At 57.5% G+C, this 24,226-nt stretch overlaps 1 protein-coding gene across 2 annotated transcripts in view; it reads left to right on the plus strand.

The window, feature by feature from the left end:
- The window catches only part of GLIS1 (GLIS family zinc finger 1), a 237,257-nt gene that overhangs the window by 200,070 nt on the left and 12,961 nt on the right, over positions 1-24,226 (plus strand). For both annotated transcript variants that reach the window (XM_015435637.3, XM_065522273.1), the window contains exons 5-7: positions 13,377-13,538; positions 18,561-18,671; positions 22,676-22,808. In XM_015435637.3, coding sequence (XP_015291123.3) covers positions 13,377-13,538; positions 18,561-18,671; positions 22,676-22,808 — 406 coding nt within the window. The remainder of the gene's footprint in view (positions 1-13,376; positions 13,539-18,560; positions 18,672-22,675; positions 22,809-24,226) is intronic.

Here is a 24,226-nt window from a genome sequence, read left to right on the forward strand (position 1 = left end):
CACTTTGCTTTCGACTTAATGCAGCATAAGCACAGGGGCTAGGGGTTTGGTATCAGACAGCCCTGGGCTCATTCCTCAGCCCTGGCTCCATTCCCACTGCTGTGCTCACTCCTCAGGGGCCCTGGGCTCAGGCCCTCTGGGAGCATCTGTCTCCTCATCTAGGAAAGGTAATTACGGTGGCACCTTCTGTCTAGAGCACTCCGGAGGTTAAACAAGGCAGTCCACCGAAAGGGCAGCATGGCCTGACTTGAGGGTGCCCATCAGTGGCAGTTTTCCTCCCTTTCCCTGTGTCCACCTCCCCATGAGGGAGGACCGTGTCCCCATGACGGAGGACCACGTCCCCGTAAGGGAGGACCGCTAGTGCTCTCTATTTTACTTATGTCACGTACAAACCTGAAGTCCACAAACTGGAGTGAGAAAGAGAAAGAAACAGTAACTTTAAATGTTCCTTTCACTCCCTTCCTATCCTGAGCCCCCACATGCTGGGTAGCAAATCTCTGGCAGTTCACAGATCACTGCGCATCTTCTCTCATAGTTGCATGCAAATTCTGGGGTTTGGGGGCTTACAGTGAGCCAAGGGGCCCGTAGAGTCATTTATCACATTGACACCTGCTGAATCATCCTGCCCTATCTTTGGCCAGAATCTACTTGTCCCTGTCCATCTAAAGGCTGCCTCAGGGCCAGCCCAGACTCAATGTCTTCTCCATAGTGCTGGGATGAGACCTCCCTGAGACAGCCAGAGTCCTGCCTGGATGCCCCAGGTGGCCTGGGCCTTGCTGGGCGCAGCCCTGCTTCAAGTCCCACAGACTTAGCTAGTGGTGCTGTCAGCACCCCCAGGGCATAGCCCCAGGGGTGAAGGGGCAGAGCTCAGGACCTCACAGCTTTTAGGGATCCATGCCATGTACATGCGTCTGGCTTCCCTCCAATGTCCCTGTCCCAGCTGGAGCATCGTTTGGGGATGGAAGTACAGGAAGCTTTGCTCTTTCCTCATCACGAGGTCTCTCCCAGCCCCCACTAATTTGGGAGGTGACTGCTGAGCAGCCAGTCACCTCCCCACCCGCCCGACACTTCCCTCAAGGTTCATTTGTTTGTTGCTTGGTTCTTTCATTCATTAACAGATGTTCATGAACACCCACTCTGTTCCAGCCCCTGTGCTGGGCACTCTGTGATGGGTTTATGGTGGAAACATCATTTGAAATATTAACTGCCTGTGACTCATCCATGTCCAGAGTTCTTTCCGTTCGGCCCTGCGGCCTGGGATTTTGAAACCCAAAAGCCAGGAATTTGCTCCTGTCTGCTCTGCTTTCTGCTAAGTCATCTCCTTCCCCCGGCGCTTGAGAGGTGCAGTGCTATTCCACATGGACCCCTTTGACAGATGAAAACTGAGGACCATCAGGGAAGGGGATATCCTCAGGGTTCGTGGCCCAGAGGGCTCCTCTGGCTGAGTCTGCTGGGCACCTGCTTATAACCAGATGTCGCTGTGGACAGTGGGGCATTTGGGGAGGAGGCAGCAGCTTGCAACTGCTGAGAAGCCGAGTGAGCCCTTGAACAGAGGCCTCTGTGCCAAGGCTGTGGCCCTCCCACTTCCTCAGCTCTGGTGAGTGATCACCCAGGTGCCGTCATCACTGGCCGCAGGCGGAGCTGTGGGTTACAGACCTGTGCACCAGGCACCTTCCTCACCAAAATCCCCCAGCTGCAGGATGAACAGACCAAGTCTCAGACCCCCAGAGAGTTTCCTTCACCACCTGGTGCCTCAGTTTACCCATCTCAAAAGCCGCAGCTCCATCCTGCCTCTCACAGGGCTGCCGTGATGCTGGTGGGAACAGGGAAGCGAAGGGCTTTGCAGATGGAGGCACTTGGCCACCAGATGGGTTTGCCTCTGTTCCCAGCTTCTCCTTCCCTCCCTGGTTGGTTTCCTTTGGTTTGTGTGTGTGTGACTGGTTTCCTGCTGTAATTCACCTCCCTTCCCTAACTTGAGTTGCGTGTGCAGGGCTGATGTCCTGGGTCTAGGCAATCACCATTGTTTTTCCATCTACTTTTACTAAGCGCCCACTGTGAGTCCAGGCACTGGGCTGGACCAGCGCAAGAGGGTATGATGTGAGCCACTAGGCCTCATGCACATATGGTCCTGAGACGCCAGCACAGGGCCAGCCCACCTTGGAGCCTCTTGGTCGATCACGTGGGTGGCTGGGTGGGTGTGGGAAGGACCAAGGCAGGTTAGCCTGGCCTGTTGATACCACTGGCCCCAGGTGGCAGGCCCAGCCCAATTTAGAACCATGGGCTGTTCCCTGAAGATCTCCTGAAGGTAACCTTAGGAACCATGTTGCACCGTCCCAGCAGCCCTGATGAGTATACGTCATCCGGCTCTGTCCCTGAGCATCTGGGACAGGAGGCTCACCGTCTCTCCTGGTAGAGCTTATCCTGCTACTAAGCAGAGTCCTCTCGGTGGTCTCCCACCCCCAACTCTCTCAGGTTCCTGTGGCTCCAGGAGCTACACACCAGTGGATCTTCTCAGCCCAGCTCCCACCCCCACGCTCTTCACCAGCCTGGTGCTGAACACTGTCCCCTCACAAGGTGGGGGTCTGGGGCCTCATGGGACATTTCTGGTGGGGTCTGAGCCTCAGGTACACACTGGCAGGTTCTTTCCACCCACTCAAGACGGGGAGCTTTGCCTGTGGCACATGTGTGACAATTCTGGATGACCTGACACTGGGTTTTCTTTCAGGCAGTGGGTGGAGAATCTCTGGCCTCCGCACTCCCCAGGCAGCCCCAGATGTATGTTGTGCAGTGCTGGCCATGGATGCGCCTATCACCTGTACCATCGCCCCACTGCCCCATCCTGTGCAGGCGGTCCCTGGTGGGCAGGCAGCTCGGGGTGAAACTCAGGAAAGGGAGGTGGCTGGGCCGAGGTCACGCAGAGCCAGGGCTGGACTCAGGTCTCAGACCCAGGTGTTGCTCACCACCCCTCCCCTGCTGTTTCTTCTTGCACCTTGGGAGAGGATCCCAAAAGGGGACTAACGTTCCCGAGCACCTGTCCTGTGCCCAGTACCAAGGCCACACCCTGGTGTTCACCACAGGAGGACACCTCATTTGCAAGTAGAACACTGAGGCTCACAGGGAGAGGAGGAAGCACCTGGGCCCCAGGCCATCTCTGGGGGAGGGAGGCCCCTGCTGAGGCCATGGGGTGAGTTTGTCTGCAGGGAGGGTTGAGGCTGGAGGCCTGGAGAGACCCTTTTATTCACTGTGGCCTCTTCTCCCTCCTGAAGCCACGCTCACAGCCTAACCCCCAGGGCTATGGTGAGACGCTGCACCCACCTAAAAAGAATCCCCCCAGCAAATGGGAACATGCTCCCCTCCATGGCTTGGCTGTGTGGGTGGGGTGGGCTGGGTGAGGCTCACCGCTGGGGCCTTGTGTCTGCCTCTCTCCCTCCCAGGGCCGAGCTCTGAGAGAAGTGCGCGATGCTTGAACGGTAGGAGAGTGGTGAGGGACCTGCGGCAGTCCTGGCCGCAGCACCGGGATGACAGTGAGAGAATTGGGAAGGCCTCAGGCTTGAGCCAAGTCTAGAGCGACAGGGAGGACTGGCCAGTGAACAGGGGCACCTTGAGCAGAGGATGCAGCATGGGCAAAGGCCTGGAGGCGGGAAGGTGTGGCCTGTGGCTGCAGCGTGGGGAGGGGAAGGAGACATTGGGCTAGAGAGGCCAGCAGGGATCTCTCAGGCTATGCATGCTGTCCCCAAGGCCAGGCCAGGCCAGCCACCATGCAGAGGTCAGGAGGCGCAGTGGACCCAGCCCCTCAGTGGACCCCGCACCCACATCCATATTCCAGGTAGCCAGTTTCTGCGTGTGCTGTGCTACGTGTGGGGCAGTGTGTCGGTGTGGCTGGTGGGTGGGGGTTAGTACGTTTGTGAATGTGGCAGGTCTGGGGCTTGGGTATATGTGTGAACGTGTATGTCCTGGCCTGTGTGTTTTTGCTATGAGTCACGGGGTGTAAACATGGTTTATGTGTATGATGTGTAGTGTGTGTGGGGGTGGGGGGATGTATGCAGTGTGGTATGTGTGTTTGTGGTGTGGTGTATATTGGTGTGGTACGTGTGTGGGGGAGGTATGGTGTGTATGTGTGTTGGGGGTGTGCTGGGATGTGTGTTATTGTGTGTGTGGTGTGCATTCACGTGCCATGGAGTGTGTGTGTGGTGTGATATGTGTGGGTGTGTTATGTGGTATATATGTGGGAGTATGGTATGTGTGGGTGAATCAGGGTGTGTGTGTTTGGCTGTAGTATGTGTGTGAGGGAATTTCTGGGTCTCAGGGGGTGTGTGTGTGTGAATCAGTGTGTGTGTGTTGGTGTCCTGGGGCTCTGTCTCTGACGTGTGGCTTGGTTGGAAGGAGAGGTGTTCACATCAGAGTGAGTGAGTATCCACATTTCTGGGCCTGTGGCTGGTGGCTTGGTGTACGTGTGTCAGTCATTCTACGCTGTGTGCTCTCTGCAGAGCCCTGGCCCCTGGTAGAGCCTCTTTCCTCATTCCAGGCAATGTCTAACCACAGCTCAGCACTGGGAGAGCCCCTGGATCCCACCTGTCCACTTGGGCCCCAAGAAAAGCTGACTCAGCTTCCCCTGCATCTCCTACTTTTGGGGGTTCCACATGCCCTGGAAGGGTGGCCCTCTTGATCCTCACTGGCCAGCCACGTTTCCAGGAGCCCCCTCAACTGCACTGCTGGGAACAGGAACCCATTTCTTGCCCAGACAGGGTCTTTTGCTGGAGAAGAGCCCAGCCCAGAGCTGTCAGTGTGTTCCTGTGAGGAAGGGTCAGGGTGTCTGCAGCCCCCACCCCCTCAGCCTTGAGATCCTCCTGCCAAGGACAGGCTCCCAGAAGGAGGTGTATGGTCCCTCTGTCCCATTCTCCCTTGCCTTACTGTGTGCCCCCAGCCCTCCCTAGCCTCCAGCTCCTCTAGGTGCTTATGAAGGCCCAGTGAGCAGATGGTCTCGCCTCTCGTGGTAGTGCTTGGTCATGGCTACCTGCGACCAGAGTGTGCCCAGGGCACAGACCTCGGCACTGGAGGTGAACCCAGGCTCCATCCCGTGAGTGAGCACTGGGACTCTGGCACTTCACCTAAACTCAGTTTCTAGCTCTGTAACAATAGGGGTTGCAGGATTAGTGAGATGGTGTTTAGGGAGAGCTTGGCCCAGTCCTGGGCACGTGGTCAGTGTGATAGCTGCTGTTCTGGTCATTTCTCCGCACATGCCCCCACTTTCCATTCATGTGTGTAGGTGGCACCGCATCCCCAAAGACCAGACCCTTGAGGGCCTCATGGTCCAGATCAAAGAGCCTGGGCCAGTGCTCTCCAGCCTCACCCCCAGGAACCTCCTCCCGTCTGTCCTTTCCCTTCTTGACTCAACCTCCCCCCAGAGGACTGGCAAAGCCCCAAACTCTGAGGAGACCCTGGGGGAGCCCCACAGGGGAGCACAGGACAGTAACCTCAGTCCAGCCAGCGGCCCCTCCCAGAGTGCAGGAGTGAGGAGTGGCCCTCAGTGCCCAGATCGCTGGCCTTTAGAGCTGGCCAAACACAGGATTAGTTGACATCTTGGAGAAGGAGCTGGCACCGCATTTCCCACATCCACATCATTGTTGTAAAGTAACTTAAAAGTTTGTACAAAAATGAGAAGTTGATCCCTGAATGGCCTGCCAGACTTTTGTAACCCAATATATTTTACCCTTAAACCAGAGATGTGTTTATTTAGAAGCAAGTCACTGGCAAATGCTAAAACTGAAGGCATTTCCTCCCCTGCCCCCGTGCCATGCCCTGTTCCCCCAAACCTCCTCTTCACTCTCTGTGTCCAGATTCTTAGTTAGAGCATGAGAAACTGAACCCTGCCTCCTTTGTGGGCCATGCCAGCCGCAGGCAGGAAACTTGACATTCATTAGACACCAGCTACGTGCCAGTTCCTACGCTGGGCGTATTCCTTCATTTGCCAGCCGTTTGTGGTGGCCCCATTTTAGAGAAGAGAAAAACGAGGACAGAAATGAGATGTGACTAGCCCAGGTTCAGGCTCCCGGTGGTGCAGCCCAGCACAAACCTCTGTCTGCGTGACTTGGTTTGCAGCACTTTGGTTTGCGGCGCGGTGTCACCAACTCACATGTGAAACAGGGCCCTTGGTTCTTCCCCAGGGCCAGAGGGAGAGAAATGCCATCACCCAGTGCCAGCGGCATGCCAGGCACTGCACTGGGGCTCCCCTGCATGCTCTTAGCCCGTCCACAGATGCATAAAAGGCTCTGAGTGCAACTTGCTGAGGAAGGTGGACCCACCCTGCGATTCGAACGTCTGAGCCGGTGCCCAGCAGATCCTGGGCTTCAGCCCTCCCCATCCCCCAGCCATAGCTTGAGGGGTCCCTGGGCTTGGCCCAGAGGCGAGGATGCCACCCCCTCCCTGGCTGCTGGGATGGCTCCCCTCTGTCTCTCATCTCCTGCCCTCTGCTCTGTGAGCTGCACGCAGCGGTAATGGATTGCAGTGGACATTTTTCAATTAGGTTCTGATTTTCCCCTGCCTGTCACTATAAAACTCCAGATGGTCTGGGGCTTCATGGTTCCCGGGGTATTTTCCCCGTTTTTTTAATCTTCTGTTGTAACACGCCCCACATGTGGGAATTGGGCCTTTCAAGGCTGTTCTGCGGATCAGCTGGTACTTTCTTCTCCACTGTGCCACCTGGTTTTCCTTTCTGCATGGAGGCATCCACTGTGGGCATCCTCTCTTCCCAGCGTCAGCTCTGGGGCTGGGCCCGGGCCTGGCTTTGACGTGGGAATGGAACCTGTGACGCCTGGTTTGAAATGACAGTAACAGCTCCCGAGACAGAGCTTGTGTTTCTGGTGCTTTAGGTAGGAGTCCCTGAGGCAGTGGCCAGATGGTTAGGGACACATACAGACCCGTCAGCCAGACCCGAGGGCAGATTCCTGCTCTGTCACTGACTGGCTGTGTGACCTGGAGCCAGTGACATCCACCTTCTGAGCCTGAGTTTCTTCTTCTGCAGAGTGGGTTGGGAAGTAGCTTCCCCGGCAGGGCACATTGTCTGCATTAAATGAAACACACACAGCACCTGGCCCATGGTAGGTGTCAGAGAGGGTGTTACCCAGTCACTTCTATCATTCTGAATTCACCCCAACTTCATCTTCAAATATATTTTACTATTTGTGTATTTTGGGGTAAATAAGAAAAACCTAACCACCTATCCTCACATTTTTCAAGATTGTTAGACATGCCTGCTTTTCCTTTTCCCCATCCTGAGTACCCCCTGCCCTCAGTATCACCTTCTCCGTTCCCATGGTGTGGGAGCCTTTCCTTCTGGCCAGATCAGTCTGTTGTGTATTTGGTTATTTGAGCCAGGGTGTTTCAAATCCGCCCTCAACAAAAGGTGCACATAACATTCTCTGCGTGGACAGACGGTGTCAGAGCGCTGATGCCTCTGCACACAGTGCTTCACAGAGCCCCCACAGTGTGCCCCTTCTTATGTCTGAGGTATCTGGTCTCTGATGTGAAATGAGCTCACCCTGATTCATTGGGTCGGGAAACGTGGAGGCCAGCTTTGCACCCAGGCTGATCTGAAGCTAAAATGCAGTGGTGTGGGTATGGGGGTTGGAGGGTACAGATGCCACCAAGCCAGCACCAAGCCACCAGACCATGCTGGCCAGAATGCCAGGGTGAGGATCTGTACATGTCAAGGCACTGGGGAGCCATGCAGGGTTTGAGCAGGGAGGGACACAGAGCTATGGGCTTAAGTCTTCTTTCCAGATAGATCATGGAAATGGGTTGGGAGGGGAGGGAACATGTTCCTAGCTCAAGCATCCAGGTAGAAGGTGGGAGGTCAGGGGCCCCACACCCACCCAGCCACCCACCATGAGGGATGGAGAGGCCCCAAGGTGGGCTGGCCCTGTGCCGGCAACTCAGGGCCATATGTGCTTGAGGCCTAGGCGCCCATGTTGCACCCTCTGGCACTAGTCCAGCCCAGTTCCTGGACTCACGGTGGGTGCTTAGTAAAGGTAGATGGAAGAAACAGTGACAGCTCAGACCCAGGACATCAGTCCTGCATGACCTGGGGTGGTCCAGCCAGTAGAAGTCGCACCAGAGTCCCTCAAGTGAAGAGCCTGTGCCGCATCAGTCATTGCATGGGGTGGCTTCTGTGAAGTCTTTGGGATCAAAAATCCCCAAACTTGCCTGCTCCAGAAGGAACCACTACCCCATGTGTTTGAATGAAGGGAGCCCCCAAAACTCCCATTTCTTCTTTCACCTCTCCTCTCCCTGCTCCCCTTCCTTCTCTGCTCAACAGATTCTTAACTGTTTCCAGAACATACCCTACCTCTTCCAGCTTCCCTGCTTTTGTTGTTCATGCTTTGCCCTCTCCCTGGAATGCTTTTCCTGGCTCTGTGTTTCTAGCCCCTGCCTGGGCATCAGGGCTGAGCTCCTCTGTGAAGGCCTTTGTAGCTCCCCAGCCTCTGCCAGCCAGAAGCCCCCGGGTCAGCCCCTTCCTAGGGCTCTGAACACATTCCAGTGTGTTTGGAGCTGTGGGTCTTTGATGCCCTTGGGTCTCAGCTCCCAGCACACTGCCAGGCACACAGAGGGGCAGCTGAGCGAGACAGGAGGATAAGAACCTGTGTGCTCAAAGAGGAGAGGATGAGTGAGTGACTCCCAGAAGTGTGCGAGTGGAAGGATGGGGGGTGCACAGTAGCAGGGTTGGGGTGGGTGGGTGGTAAGGTGGGAGTGGAGGGATGGGGTGCGCAGGTGGCTTTCAGGCCACAGGGCTTACCTCGTGTTGCAGGCACTTTTTTTCTTAGGAGAGATGGCAGTTCTGCCTGTGGCATAGCTCAGGTTCAGTGCCCCTGGCACAGGGGGAACAATGCCCCTCCCTGACCCCCCACAAAGAGGCACTCAGCCCTTGCAATGGGGGTCCAGTGTACCCTTGGACACTGGCAGCAGGAAGCAGGTGTCTGTCCAGGACATATGTACTGTAGAGACTGAAGCGACTAGGGTGTCAGGAAGGCCCTGCCCCAGTGGCACTCCCTGTGGTGCAGGCCCCATGGAATCATTACGATGCCCTCGGTCATGGTACCATTACTTTAAGGTAAGTTCTCCCTCCCCCTGAGAAACCAAGGTCCGAAGCCAGGGACGTGCTGGATGGCTGCATTTCTGCTCTAACAAGCTCCATGCATCCATTCTGCAGCACCTGTGCCCCCACAACCCAGTGGTTCCCTCCCTGCAGTTCCCTCAGCCCTACACAGCCGGTGGATGGGGCCCCTTCAAGCCACGCCCACCCCAAAGGCTACCTTGCACTCATTGGAGGCTGCTCCTGGGACCCAAAGAGTGCCCCCTGGGCTGGGTCTACACCAGGGTCCGTGTGTGTAACCCCTGTGTTGGCTGCACCCTGAGCGTCAGCTCCCCATCTGTCAGTGAGGATAGTAATATTTGCTTACTGGGTGGTGGAGAAGATAAGATGCCACATTTGTGACAGCACCAGGCCCAGCAGAACCAAGCACACAATAGGGACTGAACTGATGATCGCTCCCATCCCTCTCTCTGTGCCTGTGTTGTCCCCATCTGTGCAGTTGTTGACTAGGAAGGACCACAGGGACCTTGGCAGGCAGCTGCAGGCAGAGCCCATAAGCCCTCAAGGCCCCTGGCATGTCTGGGATGCTGGTCCTCGTGGGGCATGACTCTGGCTCTGCCAGGGGTGCCTACAGCATCCTCATCCCAGACCAGTCCTGACGGGGTAGTGCCCCTTCATCTGCTGCTATCTCTGTTTCCACCTGGAGGGATGGGCCACTCCCATCGGGGCATCCGGGGCAGCTGCTTATTATACCCCAGCCTGCGGCTCAGCTCTGGAGAGTTCCAGGGGGCGGGAAGTAGGACAAGGCTGGGCCAACATACATGGGCACAGCACGGGCATCAGTGCACATGCACATATCGAAGTACCTTCCTGCACACTGGGGTGAGAGGGTGTACTCACAGGGGTGCGTGGACCGCATGCCCAGCAACCCCCATATCATGCTTCTATCCCACCCTTTGCCCCATGATTGAGATGCCAGCGCTGCCCTCAAGGAACTCTCAAACTCTCAGCCTGGGGGCATGGGGAGAAGGCCATGGCTGTGCAGGGAAAACCTACCCCACAAGCTCACGGGTGTCGCAGAGAAGGGAGTGGGGAAGGTTGAGGAAGGCGTCTCAGAGGGAGTGCTTAAGCAACAGGAGTAGATGTTTGCTAAATGAGCAAATAAAGGAAAGACATTCCAGGCCTAGGGAATGGCTGAAGCAAAGGCCTGAGGGTGTGGAAATTCCTGACAGAATTCAGGACTCTTCAGACACAGTCTCACTCCTGCAGATCACGTGTGGAGTGTCTGCATGGGAGAGGCAGTTGGGTCCATGTTGGAAAACCATGAACACCAAGCGGCAGATCCTGTGTTTGAAAAACGTATGCATTAGATTGTCAGAGAGTTGGAAGGGAAGGAGTCCCAGGAGGGGGACAGTCCGAACAGAGGCTGGGGGTAGGAGCAACTGTGCTGAGTGGAGGGTTAGCCAAGGCAGGAATACACAGACCTTGGGGAGAAGATGATGTACTGATCCAGCACTCTCCCCCAGTCGGGAAAATGATGCAGCCCGGAGGGTTATTGCCCTCTGCTGCAGATACATCCCCACCCTGCATGGGCCAGAGAGGAACAAAGGCACGAGCTGGATGCCGAGAGGAAGCCCGGTCTCTAGCCCGGGCTCCCCCATCTCACGTTGGGATGAGCTTGGCACAAGGCCATTGCAGGGGAGCAAGGGAGGTGGCTTGCGGCCTATTTACTGCCCAAACAGGATTCCCTTCTGGTTTGGATGCATGGAAAAGGCACAACATCTGGAAGTAGGAAGCAGAACAGCCTCTAAAACCCAGCTGTGGACGGCTCGCCTTGGACTCACCCCAGCAGAGCATGGCCCTGAGTTGTGGCTGGGCTTCCAGGGGACAGGCGTGGAGGGAGCTGTCCCAGGACCATCATTGTCTCTTGTGTCACTTGTGTCTTTCATGTCTGTCTGAGCAGCTGTCCCCTGGCCTGTGCTCCATCTGCCACCTCTGCCCTGGATGGGGCCTTGGTGACCCTCATCTAGAACTGCTACAATTGCCGTCTTCCTTTCTCCTTCCCCAGTCCCCACTTGTCACCTCAGCCAGAGGGGTCTTCCTAGAGCACATATCTGACCTTGTCCTTTCCCTTCTTTAGGAGAAGGGTCTCCACTGTCCCCAAGGTGGAGTCCAGGCTCACTGGCCTGGCATTTGAGTTCCCACTATTTGGCCTCTGAGCTCCCTGCAGACTCCTTGCCAGTAGAGCCCAGCCCACCCGCGGCATGATGAACCCCACATCAACCGCTCAGGGGTCTTCACAGGGAATCTGTACCCTTTTCATGCTTTGGTGCCTCCCAGCCTGCCCTTCCTTGACCTTCAGTGTGAGTCACCCCACTATCTTCTTTGGATCTGTTGGTCGCAGTTCAGGGCCCAGGCCGGGCCAGAGACTGAATGAGGCGAATGCATCAGTGTTGGGGTAACTGCCTGCCTGTGTCTCCACACTGCTACATGTCTATCTAAGCTCGCTACAGTCATCAAGCCTGTGGAAGCATCTCGCGGCCCCCTGGCTGGCTTAGGCATCTCCTCTGCGTGGCCACAGCCCCTGTGTTTCCCTCCATGACAGCTCAACCGCGTTGCTTTATGATGGTGTGTATGTGTGCGTCTCCCGCATGGGCTCTATACACCCAGAGGGCAGGACCCGTGTCTGAGTTCTGTCTGCATTTTGGTACTCACCGTAGACTGGAGCCAGTCTGTCCCAGTGAACAGCCTCACACCAGAAATTACTCGATGTGCTGAACAGCCTTGAGCCAAGGCCATGGAAATCAGCCAGGTGGACCACAGGGTCTGAAATGAGCCCACACCCAGGCACCCAACCAGCTCCTCCCCTACTCCCCGAAGATGAGCCCCAGAGAAAGGAGGCTTTGGGAGCAGGCTTTGGGAGCGCCAGTCCTTGGGTAACATGGCTGCTCCCAGCTCATCCTGGGCCACCTGCTGCTGGGAGCCCATGCTGGCCCCTGGTTCCAAGGGGCGGGCTCCCATGGGCCCTAATCTGGGTTAGGTGCTCATGGTTGGCTGTTCAGCCCTGGAGGAAATCCATGGCTCATGAGAGGGGCCAGCCTCCTCTGGTCCCTTCCTCCTCAAGAGTCACCTGCCCTAGGAAGGCAGCAGGCATAGCAGAGCCACTTGGCCTCTGGCATCAGACTTGGCCTAAGCCCTGTCATTGCCATGTCACAGCCCTATGACCTTGGGCAGGTCGCTTGACCACATGAAGCCTCCATCTCTGAGATGGGGACATTAATGCCATATACTTCACAGCTATTGTGTGTCCAACACCCAGCACCACACCTGGATGTAGCAGGCGCCCATCAGCGCTGGTCCCCTCTCCCACCCATGCAAGCACGTGGCCAGAACATCAGCCTGTCTGGGACAGGGACAGATGGGGAGAAGCCAGAAGGAGCAGCTCATCACACGGAAGGACCAGAGGCTGCTGCCTCCGCTGGGCGGCATTTGAGCTGACTTTGAAGGCTGAGGGAGGTTGGTGGGTGGCTGTGAAAGAGTGACTTGAACGAACAAAGGCTGGAAATTTTCTGGCCAACTCCCCATGTTGATCTAGGGCATGGGCTGGGCCTAAAGAGAGGTGTGGAGGGCAGTATATGATCACAGAGCCACAGGATCTATGAAGGGCCCTTCAGTTTACAAATGTGGCTCTTGTTCTGACAGCAGTTAGCATCGACTCTGTGCTCCAGACTGACAAACCCTGCCACATTCAGTGTCCTACCCCCTGGGGCCCTCATGTCAGCCTTGAGTAGTGGCCACATAGTCTCAAGCTTGAAAACAAGGAAACAAGGCACAGAGGGGTCCAGAGTACCGCCCAAAGCCTCTCTGGAACAGAGCCCGATTCAGATCCAGGCTGTGGGTCCGTCCATATTTCAGCTCTCTGTGCTGGGACACGTGCCTGCCCTCAGAGTCCTGATTCCATGATGTGCTGTGGTCAGGGCAGTGCATCGTTTCCAGATGGCCCTGGAGAGGGGAGCCTTTCAGGTCCAGAACTGGAAAGGCCACTTTCTTCTCCAGCCCTCGTGCCCCATTTCTAAGTCGGGGTGCTGTTTTTCCGGACTCACCAGGCGTTTCCAGATAAGGCCTGGGTCCTGAGCACTTCACAGGCGGCTGATCCGGAGCTTCCAGAGGCTCAGGCAGGATGGGAGGGGCAGGGGTGCTAGGGCCCGGCAGACCTAGGGGGTTAGTTTCCATGCAGGGGTGGGGTGTCCAGCGGGCTGGGAGTTCCCCTCACCAGCCTCTCCTGCAGTTTGAAGGCTGCAGCAAGGCCTTCTCACGGCTGGAGAACCTCAAGATACACCTGAGGAGCCACACAGGCGAGAAGCCGTACCTGTGCCAGCACCCGGGCTGCCAGAAGGCCTTCAGCAACTCCAGCGACCGCGCCAAGCACCAGCGCACCCACCTAGACACGGTAGGCCCGGCAGGCAGAGGCCCAGGGCGGGGTGGAGGACGGCTGCGCACTTGCCACTCATTCAGTGCAGAGACCCTGCCTCCCTGCCTTACCCTTTAGCGCCGCTGATGTTCGGGGCAGGATGATGCTTGGCAGGGCAGTGGGTCAGATGGTGTCCTCTGCATTCTAGAATGTTTAGCAGTTATCCCTGGCCTCTCTTCGCTAGAGAGGAGGCGATGTTCCCACTCCCAGTCGCAACAACCAAAACTCTCTGATGCCAAATGTCCCCAGGGGTGAGGGGAGGCAAACCTGCCCCAGTTAAGAAGCACTGCTTTGGCCTATGGGTACCAGCCTGGGAACCAGAGCCGTGCACAGCCTCATGGAGGGAGCACACTCACCTTCCTGTGTCCCCTCCCTGGAACCTGTCAGCCACGCCCAGAGCAGATTGCTCCCTGCTCTTCCCATCCCCTCCGTAGACATAGGTCAGAGACTCTCCAGGGCAGTCCTTTGTCCCTTGAGCCCTACAGGCGAGCAGCAGAGGTGGGCAGTGCCTAAGACTCCAGGCTCCTGCGGGTGACCCAGGCCTCCAGATACTGGCTCCCTTCCCACCTCCCTTCCCTTGTTTGCGCCAGGCGTAGATAACGGCAGCTTTATTCCAGTGTCTGCCCAGGCAGCCCTCCATGTGTCGTTAATAGAGTGCTTCCTAAAACTTCACCCCGCAGGATCTCATACGGACCCCGCGCTGTAGGCAGGGGCAGTCACTAAGCCATTTGACAGATTAGGGAAGCGGGACACCTGAGGCCAGTGCCTGCTCACCATCGCACAGCTGGATGGTGGCAGATTTGACTCAGACCAGGGCCTTACACTAGACCCTGGGTGAGGGGCAGGTGCCCCAGGAGGATCCCAGCCCCCATGTGCCGCAGGAGACTGGGGTCTGGGGCAGAGCCATGTCCAGGCCCCAGGCTGGCTTCTCTATGCTTCCTGCAGGTGTTTGGGGAACTCTGTGGGTCAGGGGCTGGGGGATTTGGGTAGATGCCCCTCAGCCCATCCAGTTCACAGATGAGGAGGAAACGGGCCTAGGAGGGCAGCTGACCCCTCCAGAGTAAGTTGGAGGCCATGAGACAGCAGAGGTCAGAGCCAAAAGGGCACTTGCAGGCCTCTGATGCCAGCCATGTACCTTAGAGCCGGGAAAACCGAGACCCAGAAGATTCAGTGCACAGAAAACAGCAGGGAAGCAATATTCCTGGGGGCAGGCCAGGCCCTGCAGGGGACACTCTGCACATCCGGCCCCACAGTCTCACACACACTGCCCCCAGTTTCATCCTGGTGATCAGCCAAGATGGGGCCCATTATCCCCGTTTCATAAATTGAGACTCGGAGAGACTGAGCCCTCTGCCCTGTCCACAGCAAGTGTGTGGCAGAGCTGGGATGCAAACCCGGCTGCGCCACTCCGAGTCCAGTGCTCTCTGCTGGAAAAGCTGATGTGGAAGCCATCTTGGGGGATGCAGCAGAGCAGAGGGGTAAGGGTGGCAAGGAAGGGCCCCGTCCCCAACCTGAACCCAGCTCTCCTCCCCTTCTTAGCTTCATTGTCACAGGCTGTGCTGCGGACATGAAGTGAGGAGCGGCGCTAGCAAATCTCCCTGCCTTTGTCACCTTTTCAGCCCAAGGGGCCCATGGCACCCTGGCCCAGGCCCTGAGAGGCACACTCTGTACCCCAGCACCCCCAGTTATATCTCCCAGAGGCCACAAGCCAGCGCTGACAGTGCCAGGCCTCCCTGCACCGTTTCCCCACCCTCCCATGCCTCTCGGGCCACCTTCCCTGTCCCTCCTCCTTCCTCCCTCCCTCCTTACTGCATTTCCTGGACCCAGCCCCAAAGCAACAGGCCTCTGGCCCCCACTTGGTGTGTGAACAAAGCCCCAAGGCCTTGGTCAGGCCAGGCCCAGAGTGAGCCCGCAGGCTTATCTCAGGCCTTCGTCTCCCCAAGAGGTCCCAGGGAGGCCTGGGAAGTGCAGACGCCAAGCCCAGCACCCCACTTGGATCTAGCCCCCCACATAAACACCGCAGGCAGCTCTGTGTTGCTAGTTTGCTACCCCAGCACCCGCCCCTAGAGGCCCCTTGGGTCAGGCCCCTTGCAGGGCAGGGCCTTGCTTTCCAGAGGGGACCAGCTATGTCCCCAGCTCCCCTCTGGCATTGTAGAATGTGGGATTCTCTCCATGGGCGGGAAAGTTTCTCAGAACAGACGGAGAGGACCAGACCAGGGTTGTGATCGTGACCCTGCCTCCGGGTCCTGGAGGTCTGAGGAAAGCCCCTGGCCTCCCTGGGCTTCCTGAGAGGTAAAATCCCTGCTTCAGAGAGAGAGGGAGGTCAGCTGAGGCAGCAGGTGTGAGGCCCCACACATAGACTGGGCAGCCTTCCCCTGTCTGTCCTCTTACTGACTGGGTGCTGACCACATCCTGCCGTGTCCCAGGCTCTCAGTATGGGGCTCGAGTCCTGACTGCACAGATCCCCTGAGCAGATTCAAATAAGCCACTGTCCTGCACAGGGCCTCCGCTTCCCCATCGGGATGATTCTCTTTCCCCTGCCCATTTCACTGGACCATTCGAGGCCACCGAGCAGAGGAGGCATTCTAACAGAGGCCTGCACACGCTCCCTTCCTCTCCCAGCTGTGGGATCTTGGGCAAAATATAGGCCTCAGTTTCTTCTTCTGCAAAGCAGGATGAGTGTCTTGGGTGGGTGTGGGCTCAGGGAGATGGTGGATGGCGGGTGCTCAGCACCGGGCCTGCACAGGGGAGCGCTCCCAGCAGAGCTGGCCTTTAAGTGCAGACGGGCAGGGGCTCCGCATGGCAGACACGGAGCAGACACGGAGCGTCCTCATTACAGACAGAGGGAGGCCGCCCAGCGCTGCAGCCCACATGGCGATTCCAGGCGGGGCTTGGCTGCTGGCTGGGGACGGCCACAGGGTTTCCTGAGGGCTCGTGGGCCTGAGGAATGTTCTACACACGTCAGGCCCTGGAAAAACAAACAGAGAGATGGGCCTTGCCGCCCGTTTCCAGGCGAATGCGCCTGCAGACACAGAGCCGGCTTGTTTGCTTTTAGACGAAAGCGAGTGGATTTGTATCAGCATCCCCAAGGGACAGTCCTGGGGCCGGCTCAGGGACAGGGCAGGGCCGTGTGTGTGCCCGGGCACGTGTGGACGCACGTGTGTGTGGTGCGTGGGTGTGTATGGCATGGTGTGTATGTGGTGTGTGGTGGTGGTGGTGGGTTGTGTGTGTGTGTGTGTGTGTGTGTGTGTGTGTATGGTGTGTGAGAGAGGGAGCCTACCTCTGGGGTGGGGCAGGCTGGGGGCAGCAGGGGCCGTCCGCGGCAGGCCTCCGCTCTCCCTCCCAGGCCAACCCCAGCAAGCTTCTCACTGCTGTCTCTCTCTTTTTGCTCTCCTCCGTTTCTTTAATCTGGCAACTCTCCGTGGCAGCACCAAGGTATGGTCATCTCTTTCTGCTTCCTCCCCTTCATGAGGTCCCAGGGCCATGGGTACCTCTCCCTGGGTCCGAGGTTGGCCCAGCCTCTCCTCAGCCCAGCAGGGGCAAAGCTGCCTTGAGGTTCTGGGGGCAGTTCCACGTGGGTGTGTCTGGCAGGACATGGCAGTCCCTGGTACTCACTCTGAGAGGTGTTATTTTCTCCAATCCTTCTATCCCCTGCAGTACCAGCAGGGCAGAAGCTTCTGAGAGAACAGAAGCACTAGACATGTCCACAAAGGGAAGCCTTGTGAGCTTCAAGCCCCAGCAGCAGCCCGAATCCTCAAGCAGGGTCCTGTGGAAGCCCTGGGAGAGATCAGGATTCAATTAGAGCCACGCGTCCCCTGCCCCGGGTCACTCAGACCTGGGATGAGTCAGAGAGGTCCCTCCCTGGCTGAGAAGAGGGACCCTGAGCAAGCCCAGCACAGAGGTTGGACAGCGCTTAGGGGGACACTGTGGCCTGGGAAGGGGGTGGAGGATGCGAGGAGGGCTTGGAGAGGAGGTGATGTGGCTGTGGGAGAGCTGAGGAGGTGCCCACGGTGGGAGGTGTAGGGCCTATAGTGCCAGGAGATGGCCTGTAGAGCACCAGGGAGCCACCAAGGGGTTTCAAAGGCAAGAGCAGGTCTGTGAGAAAGCCCTTCCCCTCTGGCTGTGAGTGTGTGGGGAGCCCGAGGCCTGGAGGCAGGGTGGGGCCGGGGCAGGAATTCAGGAGGGGCAGTGGGGATGGATTTGGGGTCCACTTCTTGTATTCTGGGTGAGCCATGGGGGCCTGAGGGGAAGAGACTTGTCTACTCCCCATGCGCAGGGCACAGCCCCCAGCCTGGCCAGCCCCCCAGCCTTCCCAGACTCCCCAGCCTCCCCAGCCCCCCAGCCTCCCCACCTCCCCAGCCTCCCCACCTCCCCAGTGCCCCAGCCCCCCCAGCCCCCCACCTGCCCAGTCTCACCAGACTCCCCAGCCCTATGGTCTCTGAGATCCAGCCGTGCTTCCAGCCTCTCACAGCTGTTGGCAGGAGGACCTGGGTTTCTTGTGGCCCCGAGAGCAGTCCGGTGCCTCTGCACCTACCTGCAAGGTGCGGCCAGTGCCCCCCTAGCCTGGCCCTGTGTGGGTGCCCCCTTCCCTGCTCCTCCTCCCCATCTGCAGAGCAGCCATCCCACTGCACTCCCTGTCTGTTTGAAGCTTACTTGCAGCTGTGGGGGTCCAAAGAGTGGACTTGGCTCAGAGCCAGGGTCCGACCTGGAAGAACCCTTAGACCTCAGATGGCCCCATTTTTCAGAGAAGATGAGTGGGACTCCGAGAGGAGAGGCAACTGACCTGAGGTCCCAGGATGGTGGTGCAATGAAGACACAAACCCCCTGCTTCGCTCCCAGGCCAGGCACCTTCCCCACAGCTGGGCCGGGCTGGCTGAGGCAGAGCACTCTTGGCCTGCAGCCAGCCCCTTGCCTGGTCACCTCCCCACAGCAGGTCACACAAAGGCCCGTGGCCTGTAGGGATGGGCCTCACTCACCCCACCCGTGCCGCCCATGTTACAGAAGCCGTACGCCTGTCAGATCCCTGGCTGCTCCAAGCGCTACACAGACCCCAGCTCCCTCCGCAAGCATGTCAAGGCCCATTCCGCCAAAGAGCAGCAGGTGCGTAAGAAGGTAAGCCAGCCCTCCTCATCTGGCCCCTCCTGCCTCGCAGCTGCCTGCACCGCATCAGGCCAGGTGCCCACCCTCGACACGTGCATCTGCCCACCCATTCGCCTTGTATGCCACTGTTTGTCCATCCATTCGTCCGTCCGTCTGTCCGTCCACTTCCCACCTGCCCTGAGTGTCTCTGCTGACCCACAGCTGGCCCTTTACCACCCACAGACTGCCCACCAGCTCCTCGCCCCATGTGTCTGTGCACCCCCGACAGCTTGTGTGGTAAACACATGATGTCCTGCCTTGTGCCGGGCACAGAAGATGCAGAAATGTAAAAGCACAGCCCCACTTTCAGTGGCCTGGCAGGCGAGGGCAGACACAAAGAGATGATTCCACCTCATGTCATTAAGATGGTGAGAGAGTTGTGCAGAGAAAAGCCAGGGCACAGATGAGGGGGCCTTAGCTCCTCTGGGTGGGAGCAGGAAGGTCCATGGAGGAAGTGGCATCAGGCGTGGGTGCAGTGTTTAGGGGTGCGAGCATGGAGTGGGCCCGCCGGGCTCGCCTTCGCTGGCTGTGTACCCAGGCATGTGCCTTTGGGCTTCAGGTTCCTCAGCCATCAGAGGGGACAACAAAGGACTTGCTTTAGACAGCTGTGGTCAAGAGTAAATGATGGTTTATGCTGAGGGTTTAGAACTGTACCTGGCACAAATTTAAAAGTTCACAACAGAAATTGGTGTATGTGTTCACTGGTCTTGAGGAAGGACTAAGTGTTTGGCTGGTGAATTCAGAAGAACGCTCCCCAGAGTGACTGGCACTGAGCAAGGGCTGAAGCCTGACGCCTACTGTGTGCGGGACCAGTGGGCACTCCTCTCTCGGGGCTGAGCAGCACAGTGAGGAGAGGTGGTGTGGGCCGGGCTATGTCCAGGGCACAGTGGGCGCCATTGAGGGCTGTTAAGCAGAGCAGGGACATGGCATCTCGAGAGGTGACCCTGAGGGCCATGTAGAAAATGGGTTGGGGATGCTGTTTTGGACAAGCCGTGTGTGAGTTCCTGAGGGACTGGGCCATGGCAGGAGGGACAGGACTGCAGCTGGGGGCAGAGCCCACCTGGCGGGGTTAACTCACACCTGCACTCCTATGGAATTCTGGGGCCAGGGTATGAAGGTTCTTAAGTGCCAGGGAGGGTGTGGGGGTGAAAGAAACACCAGGGGCCAACTTGGGGACACTAGCATGACAGAGGAGGACAGAGTGGGAAGATCACATTTATTGGTTCAAGCAGATTTACAGAGCACCTACTGTGTTGCAAGCATTGTTCTGTGAACTGTGGACACGGCCGGGAATGAAACAGAACAGAGGCCTGCAGGCTGGAGAAAGCAGCTGCCTCAGGCCCTGGGATAGGGAGACAGCGATGGGGTGCTGGGAGCAAGCGGCCTCAGTGGGAAAGAGGATGGGAGGGGACAGCCAGGCTTGGGAAGTTGGTCTCCAGCCTGCAGGCAGTGGGGAGCATTGGAAGCTGTGGAGCAGAGAGGGATGTGGTCAAAGCCTGCGCCATGAACTTTCTGGTGAAACATCACCTCCAGGTTCCCTGAGGAAGGAGGGGATGTGCTTTAGCCCAGGTGCCTCTGCACCTCAGGCACTGTTCCTGGGGCTTCATATCCTGTATCTCATTTAGCCCTCACTATAACCCTAGCTCCCCAGCTACTCAGGAGGGTGAGGTGGGAGGATCACTTGAGCCCAGGAGCTGGACTGCACACCAGCCTGAGCGACAGAGCAAGACTGTCTCAAAAAAAAGAAAAAGAAAGAAAGCAAGCACAACCGTAGGTGTGGGCACTGTTTTTAATTCCCATTTTATTTTATTTTTAGAAACAAAGTCTCACTCTGTCATCCAGGCTGGAGTACAGTGGCATGATCATGGCTTATGGCAGCCTCCAATTCCTGGGCTCGAGTGATCCTCCTGCCTCAGCCTCCCGAGTAGCTGGGACTAGAGGCATGCTCCACTGCTCCTGGCTTTTTTTTTTTTTTTTTTAATATTTTTTTGTAGAGACAGAGGTTTCACTTTGTTGTCCAGACTGGTTTCAAACTCCTGACTTCAAGCAATCCTCCCACTTTGGCCTCCCAAAATGTGGGGACTAGAGTCATGAAACACTCATTTTAGAGATGGAGAAACTAAGGCTCAGAAAGTTAACAAACCAGCCCAGCATCATGCACCCCAGAAGTGCCAGAGCCAGGATCCATCCCAGACCTGTCTGCTTCCAGGGCCTGAGCTCCGTTCACTGCTCTCAGGTTGAGGGCCTGAGTGGGGACAGGGAATGGCCCAGGCTCCAGTAGGCTGGAGCGCCACACCCGGGAGGCTTCTGTCCCAGGCAGACCACAATCCTGTCCTGGCTTTCCCAGGCCCCATGCTTGGCTCGCACTGAGCCCCTGGGGACTTGGGGCCACAGATCTGCAAACTTTCCAACAATAAGCATCCATTAAGAGCCATCAGGGATGATGTATCTTTCTGGGTAAAGCTACCCTTGTATTATGACAAGTCCTTGGCAGCCCTGCTGCGTTTCAGAGAGAATTAGAAATGCTTTTCTTCCTTAATTCTCCTCTCCTGCTGCTCCTAATCCGATCGACATTGCGGTCTACAAGAACATGCCTTGGCTCTCTTTTGCCAGAAACTTAATTTACATGGAAAACAGCTGCTGGGTCAGGAAGCCGAGAGCCCATCTCGAGGCTGGGCACGCCTTCTCCAAGCCTGGGCCTGGCCCTGCTGGCCTGGGAGGGCAGAAAAGCTCTCAGCTGCTGTGTGATGTGGGGCAGGGCTCTCACCTTCTCTGGGTCTGTTTTGTCCTGGAGAAGATGAGCATTTGGATGAGCCAAGCTTTCAGATTTCTCTGAGAGAAGCGCCCTTCCCATCCAGGTGCCTGCCCCAGTCATCGCCCAGTGTCCTGAAGGCCTCACCCTGTTCCCATTCTGGCTCTGGAAGATGTTCTGAGGTGACTATCTGGGAACAGCCAAGGGTTGTTGGCCAAAGATTTGCTTGGGTTACTGGGTGCACTCCAGCCCAGGCTTGCCCTTAGCCAAGGGACCTCAAGTCCATATACGGATCCATCGTGCCCATGACGGGGTGACCAGATGGGGCTCGGCCAGCTGGAGCTCAGCCAGCCCTACCACAGCACTTCCAAAGCATGCCCCCAGCCATGGCCTCATTACTGCTTATGGCCTGGGGTGAGGCGTGACTGTTGCTGCTTATTACAGGCTGGGTAGGCAAGACCCAAAGAGGTTGTGCTATTTGTCCAGCATTACACAGGGAGTAAGAAGAGGTGGGATGGGATCCGAGCCCAGCTCTTCATCCCTAGCCCTGAACTATTTCCACTGAACCTTGTACTAAGAAGGAAGGAAGGAAGAGCTGGGGCGGGGTTGGGGGAGGCTGACTGCACATCTATTGCGCTTTACTCCTACCGTGTCCGTTCACCGGCGTGGCTGCACAGAATGCACCTGTAGACCTCAGCTACCCATGGGAGGCCCCACTGCTGCACTTTGCCACCATTCTGTGCATGTGTTGAGGCCCAACCTGCCACAGGCTGCTCCCAGCAATGACTGAGTGTGGCAGGCCTAGCAGGGACACTGAGGCAGAGCCTTCCTAAGAGGCGCTGGACTCCCTGACATCCAGCAGACCTTGACTGCTGAGGACTCCCTGAGTCCCTGTCCTGGAGGCTCCCTCCTGACCCCTTCTCCCTGCCTCCCTCTCTCAGTCCCTGGGCTCTCCCAGCCCGTCCAGTTCACAGATGGCACATCTCCCATTTAAATCCTTGCATGTTGAATCCCATCGTGGCATCTGCTTCTCAAAGGACCTGGACTAACACCATCTTCACGATGTACACAGTCAGCCCATTTCACAGATGGGGAACTGAGGCACAGTGAAGGGAAGGGTCTTGCCCTGGGGCTGCAGTCCTTTCTGCCCTGTCCCCTAACGGGAGGGTTGCTGGTGGGCAGGGGTCTCACACTAACACCTCCTTTCCCCCTGCTTGCTCCCCAGCTGCACGCAGGCCCTGACGCGGAGGCCGACGTCCTGACCGAGTGTCTGGCCCTGCAGCAGCTCCACGCGTCCACACAGCTGGCTGCCAGCGACGGCAAGGGTGGCTGTGGCCTGGGCCAGGAGCTGCTCCCAGGTACGTGTGCGGGGAGGCGGGGCCAGGGGCATAGCCCAGGAGGGGCCTTTCTCTGCCCACAGTCAAGGACAAGTGATGCTCAGTGGGCCGCCCACATGGGCTTGACTTGTTGTAGGCACTCACTCATCTGGACTCGGCTGCCTCTGCCTCTGGCTCCCTACTTCCAATCCATCTTCTCCCTGCGGCTCCTCTAACTAGGCTGACGTTCCTTCCCATTCTTCTGTGGTTCCCCATTGCTCACAGCATGAAGCCCTCACCCCTCTCAGCCTGGCCTTCAAGGGGTGTGGGGCCTGGGTCCTCCTGGCAGCCTCTTGCCTCCTCCTCGGCGTGTTGGATGCAGTTCCCTGAACACTCTCTGCTCCTGCTCCCACCACCTCTGGGCACTGTCTACACCCAGCCAGCCCTCTTCTCCCACCCTTCATGAAGGTAGCTCCTGCCCTTCCTTCAGGACCCACCTCCTTGCCCCCTACTCCAGGAAGTCTTCCTGTGGGCTTCGCTCTGCCCCAGTGCTGAGCACTCTGAGCTGTCACTCTGCTTCCCATCTGCCCATCTGTCTCCCCCACCAGACTGTGAGTTCCTCAAGGGAGGCCCATGGTCTGCCTCATTCTGGGGTCACCAGCACCCAGGATGGGGACATGTGCAGAGCCGGGCTGGGGGAACCCACGGCGCTGCCCCGAGCATCCTCAAGAGAGGCTCTGGTGCCCTTGCTGATGGTCCATGCTGCCAGGATCATCTGCAGGGAGGAACCGTCTTCAAGAAGAGCCCATTCTGCCCCTGGCCTTGACTCCTGCTCCAGAGGAGAAAACTGAGGCTCTGAGAGGATAGGAACTTAGCCCAAATCACTTCCAACTCATCGCTAAACTCTGTGGCCCAGAGATGGGGACCCCGGACCCCTGGGACTCTGCAGGCCCCTCCAACCAGACGCTAAGGGCCTTTGGTCCAGCTGAGGTGGCCTGTCTCTCCCTCCCAGCAGCTGTGGGCCATGGGGCAGGTCTCAGGCCACAGCAGGAATTCCTGGCTTTGAGGCTTGGGCATCCAGCCCAGATAAGGGCAGCATGGCCTTTGGATTCCATCTGACAGTACTTGTGCTCTACCCCCGACTCCCCTAAAGAAACCACAATATCAGAGCAGAAAGCTCTGCCCACCCGCTGGGATTTCTTGAATTACTCCAACCATTTTAAACATTTTTTATTTCTAATTTTTTATTCTTTCCCCTCAATGTTGAAGTAGCAACAGATTTAAAAATATATCAAAGCACTTGCCAAACAGCCTCAGGAAGAAAAGCCTTTTAGCCTTTCTCATGGGTCCCCCTTTCCAGGGGTCTGTGCTCAGGCAGGTCCACGAGGGTGAGGACACAGGCGGATGGGTGCCTGGGGGAGGGTCTATACCCTCCTCACGTCTAGCTAGAGGACCCCTCT

Source organism: Macaca fascicularis, chromosome 1, assembly GCF_037993035.2.
Source record: "Macaca fascicularis isolate 582-1 chromosome 1, T2T-MFA8v1.1".
Classification (NCBI taxonomy): domain Eukaryota; kingdom Metazoa; phylum Chordata; class Mammalia; order Primates; family Cercopithecidae; genus Macaca; species Macaca fascicularis.